At 33.5% G+C, this 22,248-nt stretch overlaps 1 protein-coding gene across 1 annotated transcript in view; it reads right to left on the reverse strand.

Annotated features, from left to right (window-relative positions):
• SLC2A13 (solute carrier family 2 member 13) overlaps nt 1-22,248 on the reverse strand; it is a 440,944-nt gene that overhangs the window by 63,204 nt on the left and 355,492 nt on the right. The window contains exon 7 of the mRNA XM_068561628.1: nt 21,957-22,082. Within this exon, the coding sequence (XP_068417729.1) occupies nt 21,957-22,082 (126 nt within the window). The remainder of the gene's footprint in view (nt 1-21,956; nt 22,083-22,248) is intronic.

Consider the following 22,248-nt stretch of genomic DNA (forward strand, 5'->3'; position numbering starts at 1 on the left):
TTTGTCTGTTTGTACTATCAACTACTCAGACAGTGGTGAAAAACTCTCCAATTATAATTGTAGATTCAGTTTTTGCTTTATGCAGTTTTAAGCTTTCCTATTAGAGATATATACACTTAAGATTTTTATATCTTTTTGATGAATTGGCCCTTTTATTATGAAGTGTCTCTCTTTATCTCTAATAATATTCCCATCCCTTTACTTCTAACCCATAATTGTCTTTATATTTAAATTGCTTTTTCTCCCCTAGACAGCAAATAGTTAAGTATTGTTTTTTTAAAATCCACTTGGACAATTTCTGTTTTTTATTTATTTGGAGTTTCTAGACAAATTACATTTAATTTGTCAATATAGTTGGTTTAAATCTACCACCTGTTTGTCTTGTATTTCTCCCATCTGACCTTCATTACTCCTCCTATTCTTTTTTTAGGATTTCTGTTGCCATAACTGCATATGTTTTCATATTCCATTTTATCTCTTCTATTTGCTTCTTAGCTATCACTTTTGTTTTAGTTTTTAGTCATTAATCTAGGCCATCATTTATTTTGATATAAGATGAACATTTTCTTTTACTACAAATATGTTCACATATACTCAAAAGACACCAATATAATTAATTTGATATACCCATAATAAACCTTCAACAACTATAAATACATTTGTTTCATCTAAACACCCACTAACTCTCCTCTCTTAGATTATTTAGACGCAAATTCCAGACATCATATTACAGGCATACCTCATTTTCTTATTCTTTACAGATATTGCATTTTTTAGAAATCAAAGGTTTGTAGCAACTCTGTATTGTCAGATGGTCAGCATTTTTTAACAATAAAGTATTTTTCAAATTAAGATATCTACACTGTTTTTGTAGACATAATGCTATTGCATATTTAACAGACTGCAGTATAGCGTAAACATAACTTTTATATGTACTGGGAAACCAAAAAATTCGTGTGACTCGCTTTATTGTGATATTTGCTTTACTGCAATGATCTGGAACCAAACCTGCAATATCTCAAAGGTATGCCTATATTTCATCTGTAACTATTTCAGTATGTATCTCTGCAAGGACTTTTAAAAATATAAAAGCAATATAATTAGTGCATTTAAAAAATTAACAATAAATTCTTAATAGCATTAAATATCCAATCACTGTTCACATTTCTCTGGTTGAACTGTTAAAAGATTTTTTTTTCACAGTTTATTTGAATTGAGATTCAAATAAGGTCATTCCTTGCAATTGTTTGTTTTTATTGGGGTGGTGGGAATGAAAGAGATTCAGGGAGATTTAAAAACACTGCTGCTGTCATTACCATCTTTGAATCCCATCATGACTTCCGTTTGATTTAAAATTTAAAATAATAATTAAGAGATTTAATTTGTAATATTAATTAAACAAAACTCCTACACTACATGCATTTTTTGAATTAGGGTCTCCATTTTATATTGAAGAATGTCAATCTTGGAAATTCTCTAATGCCTACCCTCACAAATCTTAGGTAACTCCATATTTTAAAAGTCTCAATTTTGGACAGTATCCAGTATGAGTGATTTCCTATTGCTTCATTAATATTATATTGCCAAATTCTGTAAGGCCATAATCACACCTTTCAGGAGGAGGAAAACTGCTCATGAATATTCTCTTAAATTTTGCCTGCACAATGTTGTTTATTTCTTTATGACAATTAGGGGTTAAATTAACTTAAAATGTGAAGACTAGGGACAAGACTCCAAAATATTAACCAACCATTCTGATGTAGACTGTACTTCTGGAGTTTTAATGTCATTACTTCACCGCTCAAGGCAATGAGCTACAGATATAGACAGCAGTTGATAGTTTACAAGGAATAAGCTCATTGATGACATTTAATGAATTATTTATAATTTCCTCAGTGTACATTTTTTTTACCAGCCTAAACTTTTTACAAGTAGAGGGTAAAGTGGAAACATCTATTACTTTAAGAAAAACACAAGGCTTGAGCTGATTTTATTATGTCATCAAATAACATACTGTCTTACAAAAGAAATTTAATAAAAATTCTGATAATACTAAGCATTGGTATAATTGTATAAGTATAATGAAAATGAATTGATGAAAGTTCTTATAAACTTAAGAATGCATTTGTAGGAAAATCTCAAAATACTTGCATGCTTAATAAAGAAATTTTTAATTTTACATGTGCCAATTCGGTATGCAATTCCAGTTTGCAAAGTTAGTTAAATCAGGAAGTTATCTTAGATTGTGGAAGTTATCTATAGATTGTGGAAATGAGATTTACAATCAGGTCTTTTTAATCAAGTGTACATATTCTTTTCACATATATTTTCATTTGACTTTTTCAATGATCTTGCATGGCAAGTAAAATCCTTCTTTCCATTTTAAAGATAAGCAAACTGATAACAAGACAGGTAAAATAAATGACCCAATGGCACACTGTGGTCAGCTACTGAGTCCAGATAAAAATCAAGGTCTTCTGACTCCATGTAGTGCATTCTTTCTGCTACACCAGAGGTCAATTCATTTTAGACTTTTGAAAAAAACTTCCGGAATCCCATATACTCAACTATGAGTCAGAAATAGAAAAAGAGACAATAGAATAAGGCTTAGAATCCTGTGAGCTGTGGTGGATATGATAATGGTCTGGCCTTTATTGTTAACTATTGTCATTTCTACTGCAAGTTTCTCAGAAAAGTCTGGCCTTGTCTATATTACACAAAATCATCCAGAAGAATAAAATTGACAGATTCTTTGTCAAAACACCTGTAGAGGACTGGTGGCTGGAGCACTCTCATTTTCCTTATTACTATTCTTTCAACAGTTTTCACACATACTGAGAGATTTCTATGTGCCAGGCATAATGCCTGGCAGATAGAACAACACTGTCTAACTTTGCCCTTGAGAAGTTTCCAGTTTGAGGATAGTCAGAGGAAAACAGGTATATAAATTGCCATAACGCAACATAAGGAAATAGTTATAGATTATTGATAAAGTACTAGAGAGCAGCTGTACTTAAGGCGTTGAGAATAGGGTGTTTTGGAGTAATAGCTGAAAAGTATCTTAATATATGCTAGCTGTAATGAAATAACTTCCTATATTTCCAGTCTGAGAAAAATAATTAACTACTATTTTACAATAGTTGATAAATTATATCACAGGCCACCACTCTGTAAGAGATTTTTGAGAGTTTTCTGTAAGGCCACACTTTTTATATATTTTATGTATAAAACAAATGTAGCCAAAAAACTGGAGAAGTAAAATAATCTTTTAATGTTTACACTTCAGAATCAGTGGGTGATATTATAAATCCAGAGGTTTCTGAAATATTTTCCCTTTTGTTCAGAGAAATATTTTTTGTTCAAGAAATTCAATTAGATGTTCAAGTATTAACCAGTTAGCTATACTGTGTAGATCCTACAGTGTTCACAAAATTCTAACTATAACATTTAAATCCATGAGGCATACAGTGTGTCCTAGAGTGATACTGAAGTTTGAAATAGTTTCACTTGAATTTGCCTCTTCCTCTTAAAATTTTAGTGAACTGATTCTTTGTTTCTGGGTTGGGTCTATGCTTTATTGTCACGCTTCTCAAATTAGCACATGTGCTACAGAATAAAAGCACATTTCCAAAGAACAAAAATTTTCCTTTTTTTACTGATGGGATGAAGGATGAGAGGTGGTAGGCTGGTGTTGTCTAGAAAAATTAATGGATAAGTAGTAACAATTATAATACTAAACTGAACATGGCTATACTTTAGAATATAAAGGAGAATTCATATAAATTTAAAAAAACACTAGATTAAAAACCAAACAAATACAAACAAATAAACCTGCCCTCTCATGCGTCTCTTTGGACTATGCCGCCAGAACCTCTATCCATTGGCTTTTATTCTACTTAGCTCTTAGGGATAAGTTTGTGATAAGCAACACTTTATTGAATTCAGAATAATTCCGAATATTATTATTTTTAAGAGTTTGAAAGACTTTAATAAAAAAAGGCATAGAGGATCAGATGCTTTGAACATGTTTTATATCCAATAACACTAGGTGTGCCTATCATTTCTCTTATCTTGGGCAAGTATATTATTATTCCAGTGTCGTTCGGGTCATTTCCAATTTTAGAAAAACAACAGCCACAAACGCCTTGAAGGGGGGGAAAAGAATATGTAGGTAGTGAGTGACTTTCTCCTTCTCTTTTCAAAACAGCACACACAGAATATCTCATTCAATTTTTTGAGTTGGAAGATAAAAGAAGAATGAATGGTACTGGGAAAACACTAACTTCTTTGAACATCTCACTCAGGAGTACTGAAAACAAATTCATAAGGGCTAGAAAGTGTCTTTCCAAAGACTCAGATTAATTCACAACCAGTTTTATGTCACTCATTTCAGGAGTGGTGTGTATGTGTGGGGTGGGATGGAGGAGGTCATCAGTCAAGGTTACACTGCTGCTACAAATCACAAGTAAATTCACGGGGTGATCAGCTCTATTCCTATTTCAATTTAGGATGGGCTCTGCCAGCTTCCAATTTTGGATTACATGCTCCACAAATTTAGGCTCACAATAATTTATACTCTATCACCTCCTCATCTAAAGCAGAAAACAATACCTTGCCTGGAATGAAATGGCTGCACTACAGGACATGAAAAATTTATAGAAACCAGTTGAGAAAAGAAACTGATGATTGCTGAGGGGTTTAATGAAACAAAGATATAGTACCCTTCATCTACATTCAAAAAAAAGTTATTTGTACACAGTAGATATAACAAAATTAATGCTATACATACTATTTCATCTTTAGTTTTTGTATATGTTAAATATATACTTAAGAAATTTCTATACCCAATGTATTCAATATACAGCTACTAAATACTAAATCCGTAAGAAAAATTCAAAGCTGTCAATCTTATGAGGACTTTGTCAACATCTAGAGCAATTCTGCTTACTTCAAAGGCAGTTCTTTGCCCAGGCAAGAGAGATCTGCAAATAAGAAAAAAACTCACTACAGAGAAGACTGACTATGTCCACAGTGTGTTTCCTGAGCTGCCTTCCTGGAACTTGTCTACGTTTGCCCTTTTTATCTCCAGATTCTTCTCTACTTTATCATTCCAATTTGGATATCTTTATGATAACATCTTCCAGCTCTTTATCCTCTCCCCATACTCCTAATTTACTTCCTGCATTATACTCTGCTGCTGAGCTTTCTTGAGCCGCTCCTATGACCCAACTGACATACTTAAGAGTGTGATCCCCCTTCATAGTTATGCCAAATAAACGAAACCAGAATACGTCATGCCAAAATAGCCTTTTCCGTATAAGAATTATTTTGATCTAAAGGCAATTAAAAAGCAGCAAAAGCAGGAAAGTTCTCTGCCCTTCTCCTATGTGCCTAAAAGCAGGACATAAATTTAGAAAGATGTCCCTCCTTCCGTCTCTAAAAATCACAGGAACAACTTCAGGCTCTTATCAGCCTGGAGATGGCACCAGAGGAATCTATGTAACAGACTTTACCAGCTAGCCTTGATCTCCCATTCCTTTCCCATATATTTGCCTTCCTACAATTTGCCACCTCTAGGGACTCAAGGTCCTTTGCTTTTGCCTTGTCACTTTCTAAAATTTATTGTTCTTTGTTGAAAATGCTACATAAGCCTGAATTCTGAGCCACCTCTTTGAGTTATTCATTCCTGAGTTTCTCACATTAACATGTATATATGAGATATAGATGTTAATAAACTCCTGTTTGTTTTCTCTGGTTAGTCTGTCTTGTTACAGAGCCTAGCCGAGAACCTAGGATGGATAGAGGAAGAATTTTCTCCCCTATGTGAATTCTCAGAGCTTGCCTCCCTCCTGGCTCAGGGCAGACAGAAATAATCACATAGAAATTCTCAGGCTTAAATAAGCAGCAGTACTAAATATGTTTCCTGGTTTAATTGTAAAAGATATAGACTATTTCCTTCTTAATTTCTATTTAAAGGAACAAAGTTGTAACACTATATCAAGAATTATTTGCTAAATGTTCACTGCTCCCAAGATATCAGATATCTTACAAATCAATGAAGAACTTAGAATAGTAGCTTTGTTAACAAGGAAGAGGATGTTCTGGGCAATAATACATCTTTGCTGAACTCTGATGTTACTAAAAGTGGCTTCTGTGACATTGCCGAAGGCAAGGACATTTCTGTGCTTCGTAATCACCTTTGAAATTCTTTTTCAAGTCTGTCTAACTGTCCTACTTGATCTCTCCCAATTTTTAAGAATACTAAACTTTGCAATCCTATTTTAGGTTATAGGCAAAGTTATTAGTTAATGTTTGTTGAATAAATAGGCAGAATATATATAGATAATAAGTTTCATACATGTTTTCCCCCGCATGACAACTACAGTCTGAATGCACAGATGTAGAAAAGAGTTTCAGATGTTATTGAAATATAAAATGTTGACTTAACTCTGTTCTGCCCTTTCCTTCATCCCTAGATTCTCTTGAGCAGAATTCTGATCTCCTGTTTCCTAAGCCAAATAATTAAAAAGTAACAATAGGTCTGCATAATCAACTACTTCCTAAAAGCTCAATGCTAAAACAAGTAAGATGATTTTCCATTACTAATCAGTTTTCAGTCAACCAGCATGCACCCACAAGGAACAAAATCAGTACAGTTACCTGAACAATAGTTTCCCATCCCTGATGCTTCAAAAGTTTGGATAGCTCTAATATTTTAATAAATGGTATTCCATGCATCACACATCAATCTCATTTTTAAGCTTTCAATGAAATTTTCATCAAGAAAAATAAAGAACATTCACTGCAGTGTTATTCACAAGAGCCAAGATACTGAAACAACCCAAGTGTCTGTCCATGGATGTATGGACAAAGAAAACATGGTTTTATGTATGTGTGTGTATATACACACACACACACACAATGGAATATTATTCAACCATAAAAAGAGGAATATCCTGCTATTTGTGACAAAATGGATGAGCCAGGAGAGCATTATGCTAAGTGAAATAAATCAGACACAGAAAGACAAATACTGTATGATCTCACTTATATGTGGAATCTAAAAAGTCAAGCTCATAGAACCAGAGAGTAGAATGGTGGTTGTCAAGGTCTGGGGGATGCAAGAAATAGGGAGACGTTGGTCAAGGGGCACACACTTTCAGTTATAAGATGAGTAAGTTCTGGGGACCTAATGTACACCATGGTGATTACAGTTAACAATACAGAATTTTATATTTAAATTTGCTAAGAGAGTAAATCTTAAATGTTCTCACCACACACAAACACATAAAAGGTAACTATGTGAAGTGCTGGGTGTGATAACTAACTTGATGATGGTAGGCATTTCACGATGTATATGTATGTTAAATCACCATGTTATACACCTTAAGAAAATCATATTGTACAACCTAAATATAAACAACTTTTATTTGTCAATCATATCTCAATAAAGCTGGAAAAAATAATAATAAAGAATAATATAGGCTATATCTTCATGAGGCTTAAAAGCTCATAAAATTAATTAATGATTTATTAATGGGTTTACAGTTTAGAGACATTTTCCTTAGTTATGTCATAGAAAGTTCAAGTTAAGTTACCATGATAGGGGGTATTCAACATTATTTTAAAATATACTTAAGGTGGGAACACATAATTTTATAAATATTTACAGTCCATACTTTATATCTGAAATACTCTGCCTCATAGCTTGCCATAAACATTTATTCCTCAAGCCTTCCATTATTTGAAATTCCTAAAAGCCAGGTTTGGTTTTTAAAACTCATTCCATATTTGCACATGCTACAACACATTTTCACACATCTTCTCTCCCAAATGGCCTTGACCTTAAGTAGTATACATGGTAAATACTTTTCTTTTTTTACGTATTTGTAAAAAGAAACATTCATTTATTTACAATTACTTTAAAATTTGCTTGCATAAATGCTTCCATCTGTCCTAGATTATAAGTCTTGAGGTAATGTCTGTGTCTTTTTATCAATAAATACATTTTTTTTTTGTTTTCACAGAAGAAAAATATTTATAAGCCTTATAAATCATCACATACAAAGGACAAAGCAGAAAAGAGGGAAGATAAGATCCAATATGCAGAACATTGTAGAAAGATCACAGAGCTCTTTAGAGGCAGAGCTGAGTCTGAATTTCTGCTCTGCTGCTTATTTTGTGACTTCAGTCAAGTTTCCTAACATCCCTGGCCTTATTTTTTTCCCTACCTCAGAGGATAGTAATGAGGACTAAGCTAATGTATATAAAGTACTTGGTGGAGTTGCTGGAACGTAAAAAGTTTCCAGTAATGGTAGTAACTGCAGTTTATCATCATTATTGTTGTAGACATTATTTTTGTCTTCCTCTCATTATTGGAGCTGGTTATTCAGCGTCCTAACGCCTTTTTCATCTCCTCACCCTTCACGTTCCTTTTGACTCCTGTTCTTTACTGCAGAACTCTTTTTCCTGCTCTTCTCATGAGTGCCCTAAGCTTCAGATACCACCCTTTCATTGTTAACTCCCAAACTGATATCTCCAGTCTGGCTTCCTATTCTACATCTCCAGTTAAATGCTGAAATGTTGTTTCAAATTTAACATGTCTAAAACTAATTTATGTCTCTCATAATCTTTCCCACATCAGTAGGAGTGGTGGACAAGAAGCCACAAGTGCACAGAGAACTAGGCCAGGCTTAGGTACACGAAGATCCCCTAAATCTCTCAGCCTTCAGCTCCTGACCCTGTAAAGTTCCTCCGGGATGGGGAGAGCCTTGCTCACACAGACTTTATATCTCATGTGTACTGCTGGTGTCCAAATCCTGGCCATGGCAGTCACTGCCATTACCTTGTTACTGGTGAGTCCTGGCATTGAATAGGAAGACTTCTAGATATTTCTGGGTTTTAATTCCGGTCCCTTCCTAAGTCCATAACTTTGTCTAAGTCACAGCCCTGCTCTGTGGCTTGGTTTCCTCACTTGTAACACAAGGGTGAAGATACTAACACTAAGGTAACCATATAATTTTAGTGCAAACCAGGACACTTTTGAGAATGAAAGGGAGCTGTTAATAATTATGATTAGAGTCACAAGCATACCATGACTATCCTGGGCAAACCAGGAAGTAGAGTGGCCCTAGCTATCACTCAAATCCCTTCCTGCATTTCTAATAGTTGAAATAAATACATTTTTAATAGCATATAGCACAATATCAAATTTCAATGTTATAAAATGACTTCAGAAAAAAAAAACCTCTTTGTATTTCCAGTTACAAATAGATAGAATTTAAACATGAATAGAATTTAAATTCTGTTACAAAAAGCCAACCTACCAATAATTAAACGTAAAAATATTAACATATATGAATTTGTACATGCATAACAGGTTTATTTCCAACCTTTCCCCCATACTCATATATCAAATAAATAAATAACGACAAAAAGGAAAAAAAAAATTTATTTTTTAGAGGGTTCCAGGGCACATGTGCCTCTGAAATGAAAATAAAGTTGGTTAATACTTTGGAACTATTTACTTTAAAACTAAATTCTTAGATGACATGGGGAGCACTTATCATAACAGATGACAAGTGATGATACAGTGAACAGTATTATAATGAATTCTTCCCAGAAATCACAGGGATAGAGTATTGTGTTCTCAGTTTCCAGGTTGCCATTTTGGTATTATTTTGAAACAGTAAGAATTCTGATTGGTTCTGGTTCATGAATGTCTATGCAAATTCCAAGTGATAAAACATGCAGTTGTTACTGTACAAACTATAGAAGTTGTAAACCCAGATAATAACTAATGGAAAACCAATTTTGTTCACTTTTTTCTGAAGCTAGCACTGAAACCATGAGAGTAGGAAGGACTTGAGTGCTAAATTATGTGTACTGAGGCAGCAGCTCTTTAATGTGAGTAACTGGATTTTAGTTCACACCTGCTATCTAGCAAGAAATTTCCTGAGAGTATTTGGATTTCTAATGCTATCCTTCTTTCTGTATCTTAGCAATGCGTATAGTCTTCCCTTTAAATGTCTTTATTAAAAAATATAACAACATTTTAAACTGCAGATACCATTACTCTATATATCCCTTATATTAATAAATTTCCAAATGCCTTGCCTTACCTTCTACCCATGCTTTTAAAAATTCTTCCCTCCTTTTTCTATCAGAATTTTACCTTCTAAACCCAAAGCCATTCACGTTAGCCCCTACTTAAAAACCTAACAGCTCCTACCACGTATAGCAATATCCTTCAAAGTTAAGGTATTTGGTAACCACCATGTCTTTCTTTTTCCTGTATTATTATTTGTTTAATAGTTTTTTAAAATGAGCTTCCTTTTATAGCGTAAGTAAATTTTGTGCCACTTGCACAGTGGAATGCAGTTCATCTTGCTTTATCAGTCAGAAGAGAATAGGTTATGCAGAGGTAACAAAAGAGCCCCAAATCCCAGTGCCATAAACTGGGTTAATTTATTGCTCATGCTACTGGTCCATTGAGGTTAGTCGTGATTCTGCTCCACATTTTCTTTACTCTGTGACCAAAGCTAATGGAACACCTTCTATATTGGGGCATTGACAACTTTACTGCAGAGGGAAAAGAGGATATGGCCAATCATTGCTCTTAAAGCTTCAGTTTAGAAATGACACAGATTGGTTCCACTTTCATTTCCTTGGCCAGAGCAAGGCATGTGGATAAGACTGAATGGGCCAGGGAAATCTAATCCTTTCCTAGCGAGTGCAGCAGATAGTTTGAACAATAATAGAATCAAACACACTTATCAAAAATAGAAGATAATTAAAATAAAATGGAATGAAAACAAAATGTTATTAATTTCTAGTTAGATAATATTTCCTACCAAGTGTTAAAATTTTGCCAACTGATTTTCTTCTTAATATATTTAGAATATTTGAAAGAGAACTATGTCTCTCTATATGATATAATTCATATCCACATCCAGGTATAACATAAAGTCATTCACCAAAAATCATTACCAGTATGATTTCCACACCTATGAAAATACATCTACAAAAGTCAAAATAGAACTCCTAAATAAGGCTCTCTGAAACTCTGATCCAACTCACATTTCCAGTATCAGCTCCAGCCATGCATTTTCCTTCCTCTTGTTCCCACTGCTCCCTATGCCCCCTTTTTGACAAATCCCAACCTCCCCAGACTTCATCTCTGCGCTACCACACCTTCTGTTGCTTAATTGCACCATTACTTGATGAACCAAGACTCACTTCTGTTATATTTACCAAGCACATGCAATTCATGCCTCGGCCCTTATTCTCATACAAAAAGTCTTACAGTCTTCTTTAGTGAGAAATAACTCACAGACTACTTTTCAGATGAAGTATAAACTGAAGAGTAATTTAAAAAATGTAAAAGGAAAAGGAAGTGACTAGAAATGTAAGGTTTTGGCCTAAGATGAAGGGTAGTCAAAACATTATGAACATTACTACTTAGATAAAACTGTTAAAATGTGTTTATTTATTATAATTAAATGTCAATGAAGAAATTGGACAAACTAACATGGAGGAGGGAGATAAATTATTCAGAAATGTTTTGCTCTTTTCTGATTTGTACACTTTGCAACATAAATAGCACCAGAATCTGCAATATAGATAATCACTAAATCCAAGAAAGTCTTAGTTTCTGGACTTGAAAAAAGAGGCTTGCCATCTCTGAAATTATTTATGGATAGATAAAACTTACAAATATATACTATACAGCTACAGATCTTAAAGGGATTAATCTAACATAATGATTTCTATTCAAGCAAAAGCATGAAGAAAAGCGTAATTTAAAAAGCAAAATTGTGAGGCTACCATCACCTTGATACAAAAACCAGACAAAGGTATCACATAAAAAAGAAAATTACAGGCCAATATCACTGATGAACATAGATGCAAAAATTCTCAACAAAATACTAGCAAACCAAATGCAACTATACATTAAAAGGATCATACACCATGATCAAGTGGGATTTATCCCAGGGATGCAAGGATTATTCAATATCCACAAATCAATCAATGTGATACACCACATTAACAAAACGAAGAATAAAAACCATATGATCATCTCAAATAGATGCAGAAAAAGCTTTTGATAAAATTCAACATCCATTTATGGCAAAAACTCACCAGAAAGTGGGCATAGAGGGAACATACCTCAACATAATAAAGGCCATATATGACAAACCCACAGATAACATCATAGTCAATGGTGAAGAGCTGAAAGCATCTCCTGTAAGATCAGGAACAAGACAAGGATGTCCACTCTCGTCACTTTTATTCAACATAGTTTGGGAATTCTCAGCCATAGCAATCAGAGAAGAAAAGGAATCCAAATTGAAAAGGAAGATGTAAAACTGTCACTATTTGCAGATGACACGATACTATACATAGAAAATTCTAAAGGCACCAGCAGAAAACTACCAGAGCTCATCAATGAATTAGGTAAAGATTCAGGATACAAAATTAATATACAGAAATATGCTGCATTTCTATACACTAACAATGAAATATCAGAAAGAGAAACTATGGAAACAATCCCATTTACTGTCACATCAGAAAGACAAAAAGCTAGGAATAAACCTCCCTAAGGAGGCAAAAGACCTGTACTCTTAAAACTATAAAATGCTGATGAAAGATACTGAAGACCACATGAACAGGTGGAAAGATACACCGTGTTCTTGGATTGGACAAATCAACATTGTTAAAATGACCATACTACCCAAGGCAATCTACAGATTCAGTGTAATCCCTATTAAATTACCAATGGCATTTTTCACAGAACAGGAACAAAAAATTTTAAAATTTTTATGGAAACACAAAAGACATCGAATAGCCAAAACAATCTTGAGAAAGAAGAATGGAGCTGGAGGAATCACACCCCCTGACTTCAGACTATACTACAAAGCTACAGTCATCAAAACAGTATGGTACTGGCACAAAAACAGACACATAGATCGATGGAACAGGATAGAAAGCCCAGAAATACACCCACATGCTTATGGTCAATTAATCTACAACAAAGGAGGCAAGAATACGCATTAGAGAAAAGGCAGTCTCTTCAATAAGTGGTGCTGGGAAAACTGGACAGCTACATGTAAAAGAATGAAATTAGAACATTCTCTAACACCATATACAAAAATAAACTCAAAATAGATTAAAGACCTAAATGTAAGACAGGATACTATAAAACTCCTAGAGGAAAACATAGGCAGGACACTCTTTGACATAAATTGCAGCAATATTTTTTTGGCTCTGTCTCCTAGAGTACTGGAAACAAAACCAAAAATAAACAAATGGGATATAATTAAACTTAAAAGCTTTTGCACAGTAAAGGGAACTATAAATAAAACGAGAAGATAATCTATGGAATAGGAGAACATATTTGCAAACGATGTGACTGACATGGGATTAATTTCCAAAATATACAAACAGCTCATGAAGCTCAATATCAAAAAACAAACAACCCAATCAAAAAATAGGCAGAAGACCTAAACAGGCATTTCTACACAGAAGACATACAGATGGACAACAGGCACATGAAAAGATGCTCAACATTGCTAATTATTAGAGAAATGCAAATCAAACCAGAATGAGGTATCACCTCACACCAGTCAGAATGGTCATCATTTAAAAGTCTACAAACAATAAATGCTCTGAGAGGGTGTGGAGAAAAGGGAACCCTCCTACATTGTTGGTGGGAATGTAAACTGGTGCAACCATTATGGAGAACAGTAGTTCCTTAAAAAACTGAAAATAGAGTTGCCATATGATCCAGCAATCCCACTCCTGGGAGTATATCCAAAGAAAACTCTAAGTTGAAAAGATAAACGCACCCCAGTGTTCATAGTGGCACTATTTACAATAGCCAAGACAAGGAAGCAAACTAAATGTCCATTGACAGATGAATGGATAAAGAAGATGTGGTATATATACACAATAGCATACTACTCAGCCATAAAAAAAGAGTGAAATAATGCCATTTTCAGCAACATGGATGGACCTAGAGATTATCATAGTCAGTGAAGTACACCAGACACAGAAAGACAAATATCATATCACTTTTATGTGGAATCTAAAAAAGTGATACAAATGAACTTATTTACAAAACAGAAAGAGACTCACAGATGTAGAAAACAAACTTATGGCTACCAAAGGGGAACTTGGGGTTAACAGATACAGACTACTACATATAAAATAGATAAACAACAGGGACCTACTCTATAGCACAGGGAACTATATTCAGTATCTTGTAATAACCTATAATGGAAAATAATCTGAAAAAGAATATATATATATGTACAATTGAATCACTTTTCTCTACACCTGAAAGATTACAAATCAACTCTACCTCAATAAAAAAATAAAAATTATAAAAATTTAAAACAGCAAAATTGATTAAAAGTATCCTATGTTAGATTCTCTATTACTTCTCTCTCTATATAAAATATATGCTAGCAAAAATTAATTTTGAACTATACTGTTATTAGTTTAGGAGCACAGCTTGAGGATTTTAAATCCCTAATATGAATAACTAATAAAAATATCAATCTTGTACATGAATAATTAAGATACTGATATAGTTTGTTAATGATAAAATAAATTCCTTTTTCTAAATGCAAAACTGATATATGTCTTTAAAAATTAAAAAAGAAGAGGTGATAAAGGGAAAATCCCCTTTTTACTATTTGGCCTACTTCTGTAATACATCTGATCTTATACTGTCACCATAGATATATTGCTTCCCTAGCATACCAATGAATGTTTGGAGGAAATTTGCTGAATACTTCTTCCAATAATTATTAAAAAGTATTTTTCATGTAGTATGACCACAAGCAATATGCAGTATGCATATTTGGAGTACATGGTTAATTTTTATTTTTTAAACTTTCTTAGTGTTTTAATGAGTACCAAGTAAACATTTAAGATTGTTTACTAAAAATCACATCATTCTCATTTTTCCTTTAGAATGAATGTAGAAGATATCACTAAAATGAAATAATGGGAACATCATATCCTCTCATTTGGAACTTTGTTACTTTCAAACCCTTATATATTTTCTGGTGATGGCAGACTTTTCCCTTTTTGTTATTTAATGATTATTGACTGAATGGTAAGGCACTGAGGCATTTAAAATACTGCAGGATACAGACATTGGAATTTATAATCTAATAAAAGAGAAGATACATCCAAACTCAAATCACTATCACATAAGACAGTATAATTATCATAAGTTATACAGGTAAGTGCTAGAGGGGACAACAGGCGATATAATAAGCATTGTTCTCTGGGGCTAATCAGAGAGATTGCAAAGAAAAAGTGATACCTAATCTGGGCAAAACATAATGCTTAGAAGTCAGAGTCAGAGATTCAAAAGAGGGAGAAGGAGGGTAAATCCTAGGCAGAAAGCACAGCATGAGGAAAGGCAAAGAGATCAGAAATCATAATGGATATTAGGGTGACAGCAGGGGGTTTCGATTGACTAGACTTCTGTGTGGGAGAGTGGTGGGTAGCTGGGAAGACAGGCTGGTGTTGTATCAGAGTGCAGCTTTGAGAAAAATATCTGCTGAATGAATACAATAAACCAGACGTTCAGTGCAAGTTAGAACAATGAATTGCCAAATAAGGATCTATCTGGCTATTTTGGTGTGTCTAATTACAGAGCGAAAATGTTGTATTATAGGAAACAAATACTGAATCAGCACATTAAGAAAGTATCCCTAATTAACAATACTTTTAAAGAGTCAGGATATTTGAAGTACCAGAATAGATTATTTTTGTTTTTGTGTATATAGAAAGCCAGGAGAGATGGAGGTGCATGAATAGACACAGATAAATAAATAGAAAGTATTCTAATGCACTTATCTGTTAGGAAGTACTTATTCTAGTCTAGAAAATGTGTTATTGACAAATGTAAGAAAAATAAAAATTATTACAGGATATTTACTACTTATATGTGTGCAGAACATTACATTTTTATGAGTGTCTTCAGAAATACTCATTTAAAGTTCATAAAAACCATACTGCTGTGGATAAAAGGGAACCCTCAAATGTTGGTGGGGATGTAAATTGGTGCAGCCACTTTGGAAAACAGTATGAAGGTTTCTTAAAACACTAAAAATAGAGCTACCACATGATCAAGCAATCCCACTCCTGGGTACATATCCAGAAAAAATGAAAACTCTAATTCGAAAAGATATATGTACCCCAGTGTTCATAGCAGCACTATTTATAGTAGCTAAGACACAGAAGCAACCTAAATGTCCATTGACAGATGAATGGATAGAGAAGATGTGTGTGTGTGTGTGTGTGTGTCTATAGATATATACATACACACATACACACGCCTATATATATACATATATATATATCTATAGACACACACACACACAATGGAATATTGTATGTTATATTGTATATTAGGAGTATGAGATTAACAGACACAAACTACTATACATAAAATAGACAAGCAACAAGGATTTACTGTATAGCACAGGGAATTATATTCAATATCTTGAATAACCTATAATGGAATATTACCTGAAAAAAATAACTGAATCACTGTGCTATACATCTTAAACTAACACAGTATTGTAAATCAACTATACTTCAATAAAAACAAATAAAAACCATATTATTCAACACAGCAATTATATTATTCCCATTTTAAAGATGAAGACTGGGGCTCAGAGAGGCCCAGGCTATCCCAGTGCCAATGATGAGGGAAACGGTAAAAGCTCAAATTTGAAACCGACTCAAAAATGTGCATCTTTCTTCTACCCAATTGTTGCTACCCTAAAAGCAATGGACTTACTGGCTTTTTGACTTTGAGAAAGTAATTCAGACCCTCTAAGCCTCACTGTCTTCATCTGTACAATGGGAATAAAAATCACACTTCACAGAGGTATCAAGCTGGCTCTGGAAGGCTATGTTTTTTCTAGAAAACTGTCTATTTTATTTGTTTCCAAATGCACTGGACAGCATTATTCATAATATTCTCTTATGAATTTTAAAATCTTTACTATCTTTATATGTCCTTTTTTCTCATTCTAAATACTGTCTGTGCCTTCTCTCTCTTCTTAACCAGTATTGCCAGATGTTTCTCCATTAAATTTGTGTTCTCTAAGAACCAACTTTTGTTTTTGGATCTTCTCTAGTATTTCTTTGCTTTGCATTATTTTTTCCTCTTGTCTTTTAATTTCCATCCTCTGCTTACTGTACAGGCTAACTCTGTATTCTAGCTCTCACTTCTTGTGGATCTTGTCAGTTACTAATTTCAGTGTCCTGGTTTCCATTATGATTCCTTCTTAACCCATTAATTAATTTGAAGATTTTTTTTAAGTTTACAGACTAAAGTAAAAGACGTGACAAATATCTTTCTATTGCTTTGCAGTGTTATCACTGAAAAGACATTTTACACAATACTGATTATCTGGATTTACTTAGAATTTATTGGAATTTACATTTATATAAATTTATTCTTTGTGCTTGAATATGGTAAATCTTCATAGTGTTTTATGTTTGCTTGAAAAGAATGAAGTTCTCTGTGTGTTAGGTTCATTATTTAACTCTTACATCAAGCTTGTTATTAAGTTTTCCAAATTCTCTAAACTCTGCTATTTTTTGTCTTCTTGATTGAGCACTTATCTAATTTTTTCCACTCCTTTATTTCCAACTTTTCAATGATTGTCTCTTGTAAACAGCATATAACTGCATTAAAAAAATCTAGTGCGAGGAACTTTGTCTTTCATAGGTATGTTTAATTGAGTTATTTTCACTCTAATAACAGGTACATTTACATGTAACTAATTTTGCTGGGTTTTTTTTTTTTTTTTTGGTGGTTTCTCTTAACCATGTTTTTTTCCTGTAATTTTCCCCTTTTCCTGTCTTTATTAGTTTGATTGATTCTCTTTTTTCTCTCGGTACTAGTATATATCTTTAAGAGATTATACTTATATTTTTAACACCTATATTTAACAAGTTGCAAAACTAATTATAATCTCCATTTCCTTCTGAAAACAAACAAAAGAATATAGAGGGCTTTTTTTTCCCCCCAAAGTTCCCATACCACATTCTATGTTATTTATCCAGAAATTTAGCTTTCCAAGTTTTTTATTTTTTTACAAAATTTACTTAAGTATAACGTTTGTTATATATGTATATATATGTGTATATATATACACACACGCACATACATACCCATATACTGCACAAATCATGTGTGCAGCTTTCAGTATAATTGAAAAAATTATACTATTTCCTTTTTTTCTTTTAAACATATTAAAGTCTCTTAAAATTTTTTTTTTTGGTAATACAAGGTTCTTTAGGTATTCATTCTTCCATCTGTCACACTTGGTGGCTTCCTTTCCTTCATAAATTGATGTAGTTTAAAATTTTTGACTATCTCATATTTGCTTTCCATGGAAGTCTCATGTTGTCCTGGATTCTGACAATTGCATGTTTCTTTCTGAGTTAGCTCTATAGATGTCTCCAGTTTGGGACCCACTTTTTTTTTTTCACTCTTCATGTTTCTCCTATGGTTCCCCCTTCACAAAGGCAGTGTGAAATTAGAAGCCATATTTCCCCACAGCAAATGCTCCTGGTTTTGATTTCTCATGTGTGACGCTATTTCTATTCAAGGTCCCAAGTGGGCCACAGAGAATTTAGCAGCTTGCCTAGCCCAGGCCAACAGCTTTTCCTGTCTCTATTTCAGAGCCTTAGGTAGTCCATCATAGCTCCAGAGTCAAGACCTGCACCTTTGTCTTCTCAGCACCTAAAATACTAGCCTCTCACCCTTTAGGCCGGCTTCTGATATTCCCATGGGCTGCTAGGTTTCCACATGGGCTCACTGCTCTCATTCTCATTGGTGGCACGTGGGCATTTCTCTCAAGTTCAGCTGTGAATTAAACCTGTATTTGCCTGTGTGGGGGAGGCATGTGGGAGGTACAGAGGACGATGGACGGGAGGAGGTTTTCTATCAGCTAAGTGTACTATATTTTCTAGACGTATGTTAAATGATTTTAACACGGATTTTCCTTCTTAAAAGTTTTAATTGTAAAGTACACATTACATAAAAGTTACCATCTTAACTAACCATTTTAAATTTTAATCATTTTTTATTGTACAGTTCAGTAGTGTTAAGCATATTCACCTTAGTGTGCAAGCAACCTCCAAAACTCATTCCATTTCCAAAACTGAAACTCCATACTCATTAAACAAACTCCTTATTCCCTTCTTGCCCCTGCCTGTGGCAACCACCATTCTTCTTCCTGTCTCTATAAACCTGACTACTCTAGGTACCTCATATTAGTGGAGTCATACGGTATTTGTTCATTTCACTTATCATCATGTCTTCAAGGTTCATTCATGTTGTAGTAGCCAGAATTTCTTTCCTTTAAGTATGAATAATATATCATTGTTTGTATATACAGTTTGTTTATCCATTCATCTGTCAAATAACACTCGAGTTGCTTCCATCTTTTAGCTATTATGAATAATGCTGCTATGAACATGGGTATTCAAATATAACTTCAAGACCTTGTTTTCAATTCTTTTGGACATATACCCAGAAATGGAATCGTTAAATGATATATAATTCTGTCTTAAAATACTGTCCATACTGGTTGCACCATTTCACATTCCTATCCACAGTGCATACAGTTTCCAATTTTTCCACATCCTTCACAACAATTGTTGTTTTGTTTTTGTTGTTGTTTTTTATCCTAAGGGGTCTGAGGTAATAACTCATTGTAGTTTTGACTTGCATTTCCCTAATGATTAGTGATGCTGAACCGTTTTTCATGTGCTTGGTCATTTGTATATCTCTTTTGAGAACTAAATGATTTAAAAAAATCTTTTGATTGAACTATAACTACATAGATATAGAAAAGCATGCTGATTGACTTAAAGTTTTGTTTCCAACTAATTATAGTTGATTATATGGACAAATGGTTTTCATTATGTTGAGATAATTCAGAGTACATCAAAATCAGCATACTATCCCCATCATGAATGGTATTATCATTTTACCTGGTGTCTTTTCAGGAAAGAGCTACAATTAGAGATCTCAGTTTCTGTCTATGAATTGCCTCAATACTTGACCCTAAAACATCTAGAAATAGTATATCTCAAATATGAATCCAAGGTAATGGTAGATTTTACCCTGAAAATTCCATTCTAGGTAACTGCATAAAACCTGTCAACCAACTAATAAACAAAAATATAGTGAATGCTATTTTACCTACAAATGGAAAATCTGTCGTAGGAATTTTTCATGGTTAACACAATCCTGCATTTTTTGCTTCCTTTCTAGAACAGATTGAGGCAACCCACCACAGTGGCCAAGCTAGGAGGAGGGTTGTTGCTTAGCACAGAGAAGAGTGAGAAAACCTGTTTTTTTTTTCAGGGGGGCAGGCAGTAAAGAATTTGAGGTTATTCTAAGAATAGTCCACAAACATGAAAGTTCTTTGTATATTTTGTTTAGTTCTTTGTATTTTTCCTACCTGGGTATTATCTGTTTTCACTTTTCTCTAGTAGTGTGTGTAACCAAGGAATAATGGTACAAAAATATAAATAAAATCTAAGAATAAGTTGAAATGAAAGAAGTAATACACATTTCTATTAAAAAGTTGTACAATTTGTTATTTGCAAAAAGAACAAGATTCTTATTTTGAGACCTCTGACCTCTAGACCTTCTACTGAGGAAGAGAGAAACATCTAATTTTAGCGTCCCTTTACCATCAGTAGACATTTCCCTTAAGTTTGTATATTAATTCTATGAAATACAGGAAACTACATACACAGATTTCATAATGTTCATAATTCTTGACTAGTAACTTTCAGGTTTTTTCTATTGAAAAAAATCATAAGGATTAAAGCTGTAAACTATTACATCTAAAAATATTTAATCAATTAACTTCCTAATAAAGCTTGACTGATGAAAAGTATGCGCGGGTGTTTTTAAAAGAAGCTCTTTCATGTTTTCATTTTAAGTAATAATTGCATTTCTTTTACATATTTTTTTTTAATCAGTGTATTTAAAATGTGGTCTGGATTTTCACTCAACTACCATATAATTTATTTCCACTTCTTTGGAGTAATTCCCTAATAAAATGATTAACGACAACAGCATAATGATTAATAATGATATATTATACTTCATGGCTCCTAGGAGATACAAGCATTTTATTACAGATTTCATTGCCTTCATCAGTATTAGGAGACAGAATGAGAGGATACTACTCTTTTTATGAGAATTTAAAACACAAAAGAGGTTAAAGCCATGTCAAATAATACTTACATGTTTTTGTGTCCATGAATATGAATATTAGTTCATATTTGTTCTATACTAATATTTCTTTTATGTGCCTACTATAAACCAATGTGATCTGTCAAAAAGAGAAAGGTTTATACTTTCTCATACGTGCCTATAATTACCAACTTTATCCTTACTTTGTTTAATTTCTCTGACTTCCAGGAAAGTACTAAAAGAATAAAAGAATTTAAAGTGATAGTAATTCATTTTGACTTGACAATTTTCTGTCTTTCACTTAAGTTTGGGAGTTTGGAAATTATTAGTATAATTTAAAAATACCCAACAGGAGAAACTGCCTTGGCAATATTTAGAAATACCTGCTTCAAGATCCAAACTCCTGTAGCTTATTAGGACAATGCTGGGTCTGAAATTTGGATTTCCTGAAGTCTAGGCTAGAGTTTATATTCTAAGTTTGTGAAACGTACAGTTGCAATGTTGTCTACCCACACTCATCAGAATATGCTGCAAAGTAATGTAGTTATAAAGACCAGTTTCAAAGATTCTTTAAAAGAAGACCAATTTAAAAGAAGTAGAGTCATTGAGTGTAAGTGCAGTCATTCTGTAAGTTTAAAAATAAGACTCATTCTGAAATTGTATTGTATATTCTTATGGTATATACTGAGATACATACCTGCCCCAGGCTGCCTCGTTTGTAGATGCTTTATTAACTGGAACACAGGAGGAGTCACTGACAGCTGATTTATTCATCTTATAGCAGAAACCGCAGTCTGGATCCAACATACATTCATTACAGTAACTGTAAAATGAAACGAGTTGTAGTCATGTTAGCAGAGACAATTGCTGCTCAGTCAGTACACAATATGTGCTCCCCTGCATTTTCCACTTTACTTTGCAGTAAGCTTGGGGCCATGGCACTTGTTTTGGCCATGGCAAATGACATGTGCTGAGACAGGTGAGAGCTG

Source organism: Eschrichtius robustus, chromosome 13 (genome assembly GCF_028021215.1).
Source record: "Eschrichtius robustus isolate mEscRob2 chromosome 13, mEscRob2.pri, whole genome shotgun sequence".
NCBI lineage: Eukaryota > Metazoa > Chordata > Mammalia > Artiodactyla > Eschrichtiidae > Eschrichtius > Eschrichtius robustus.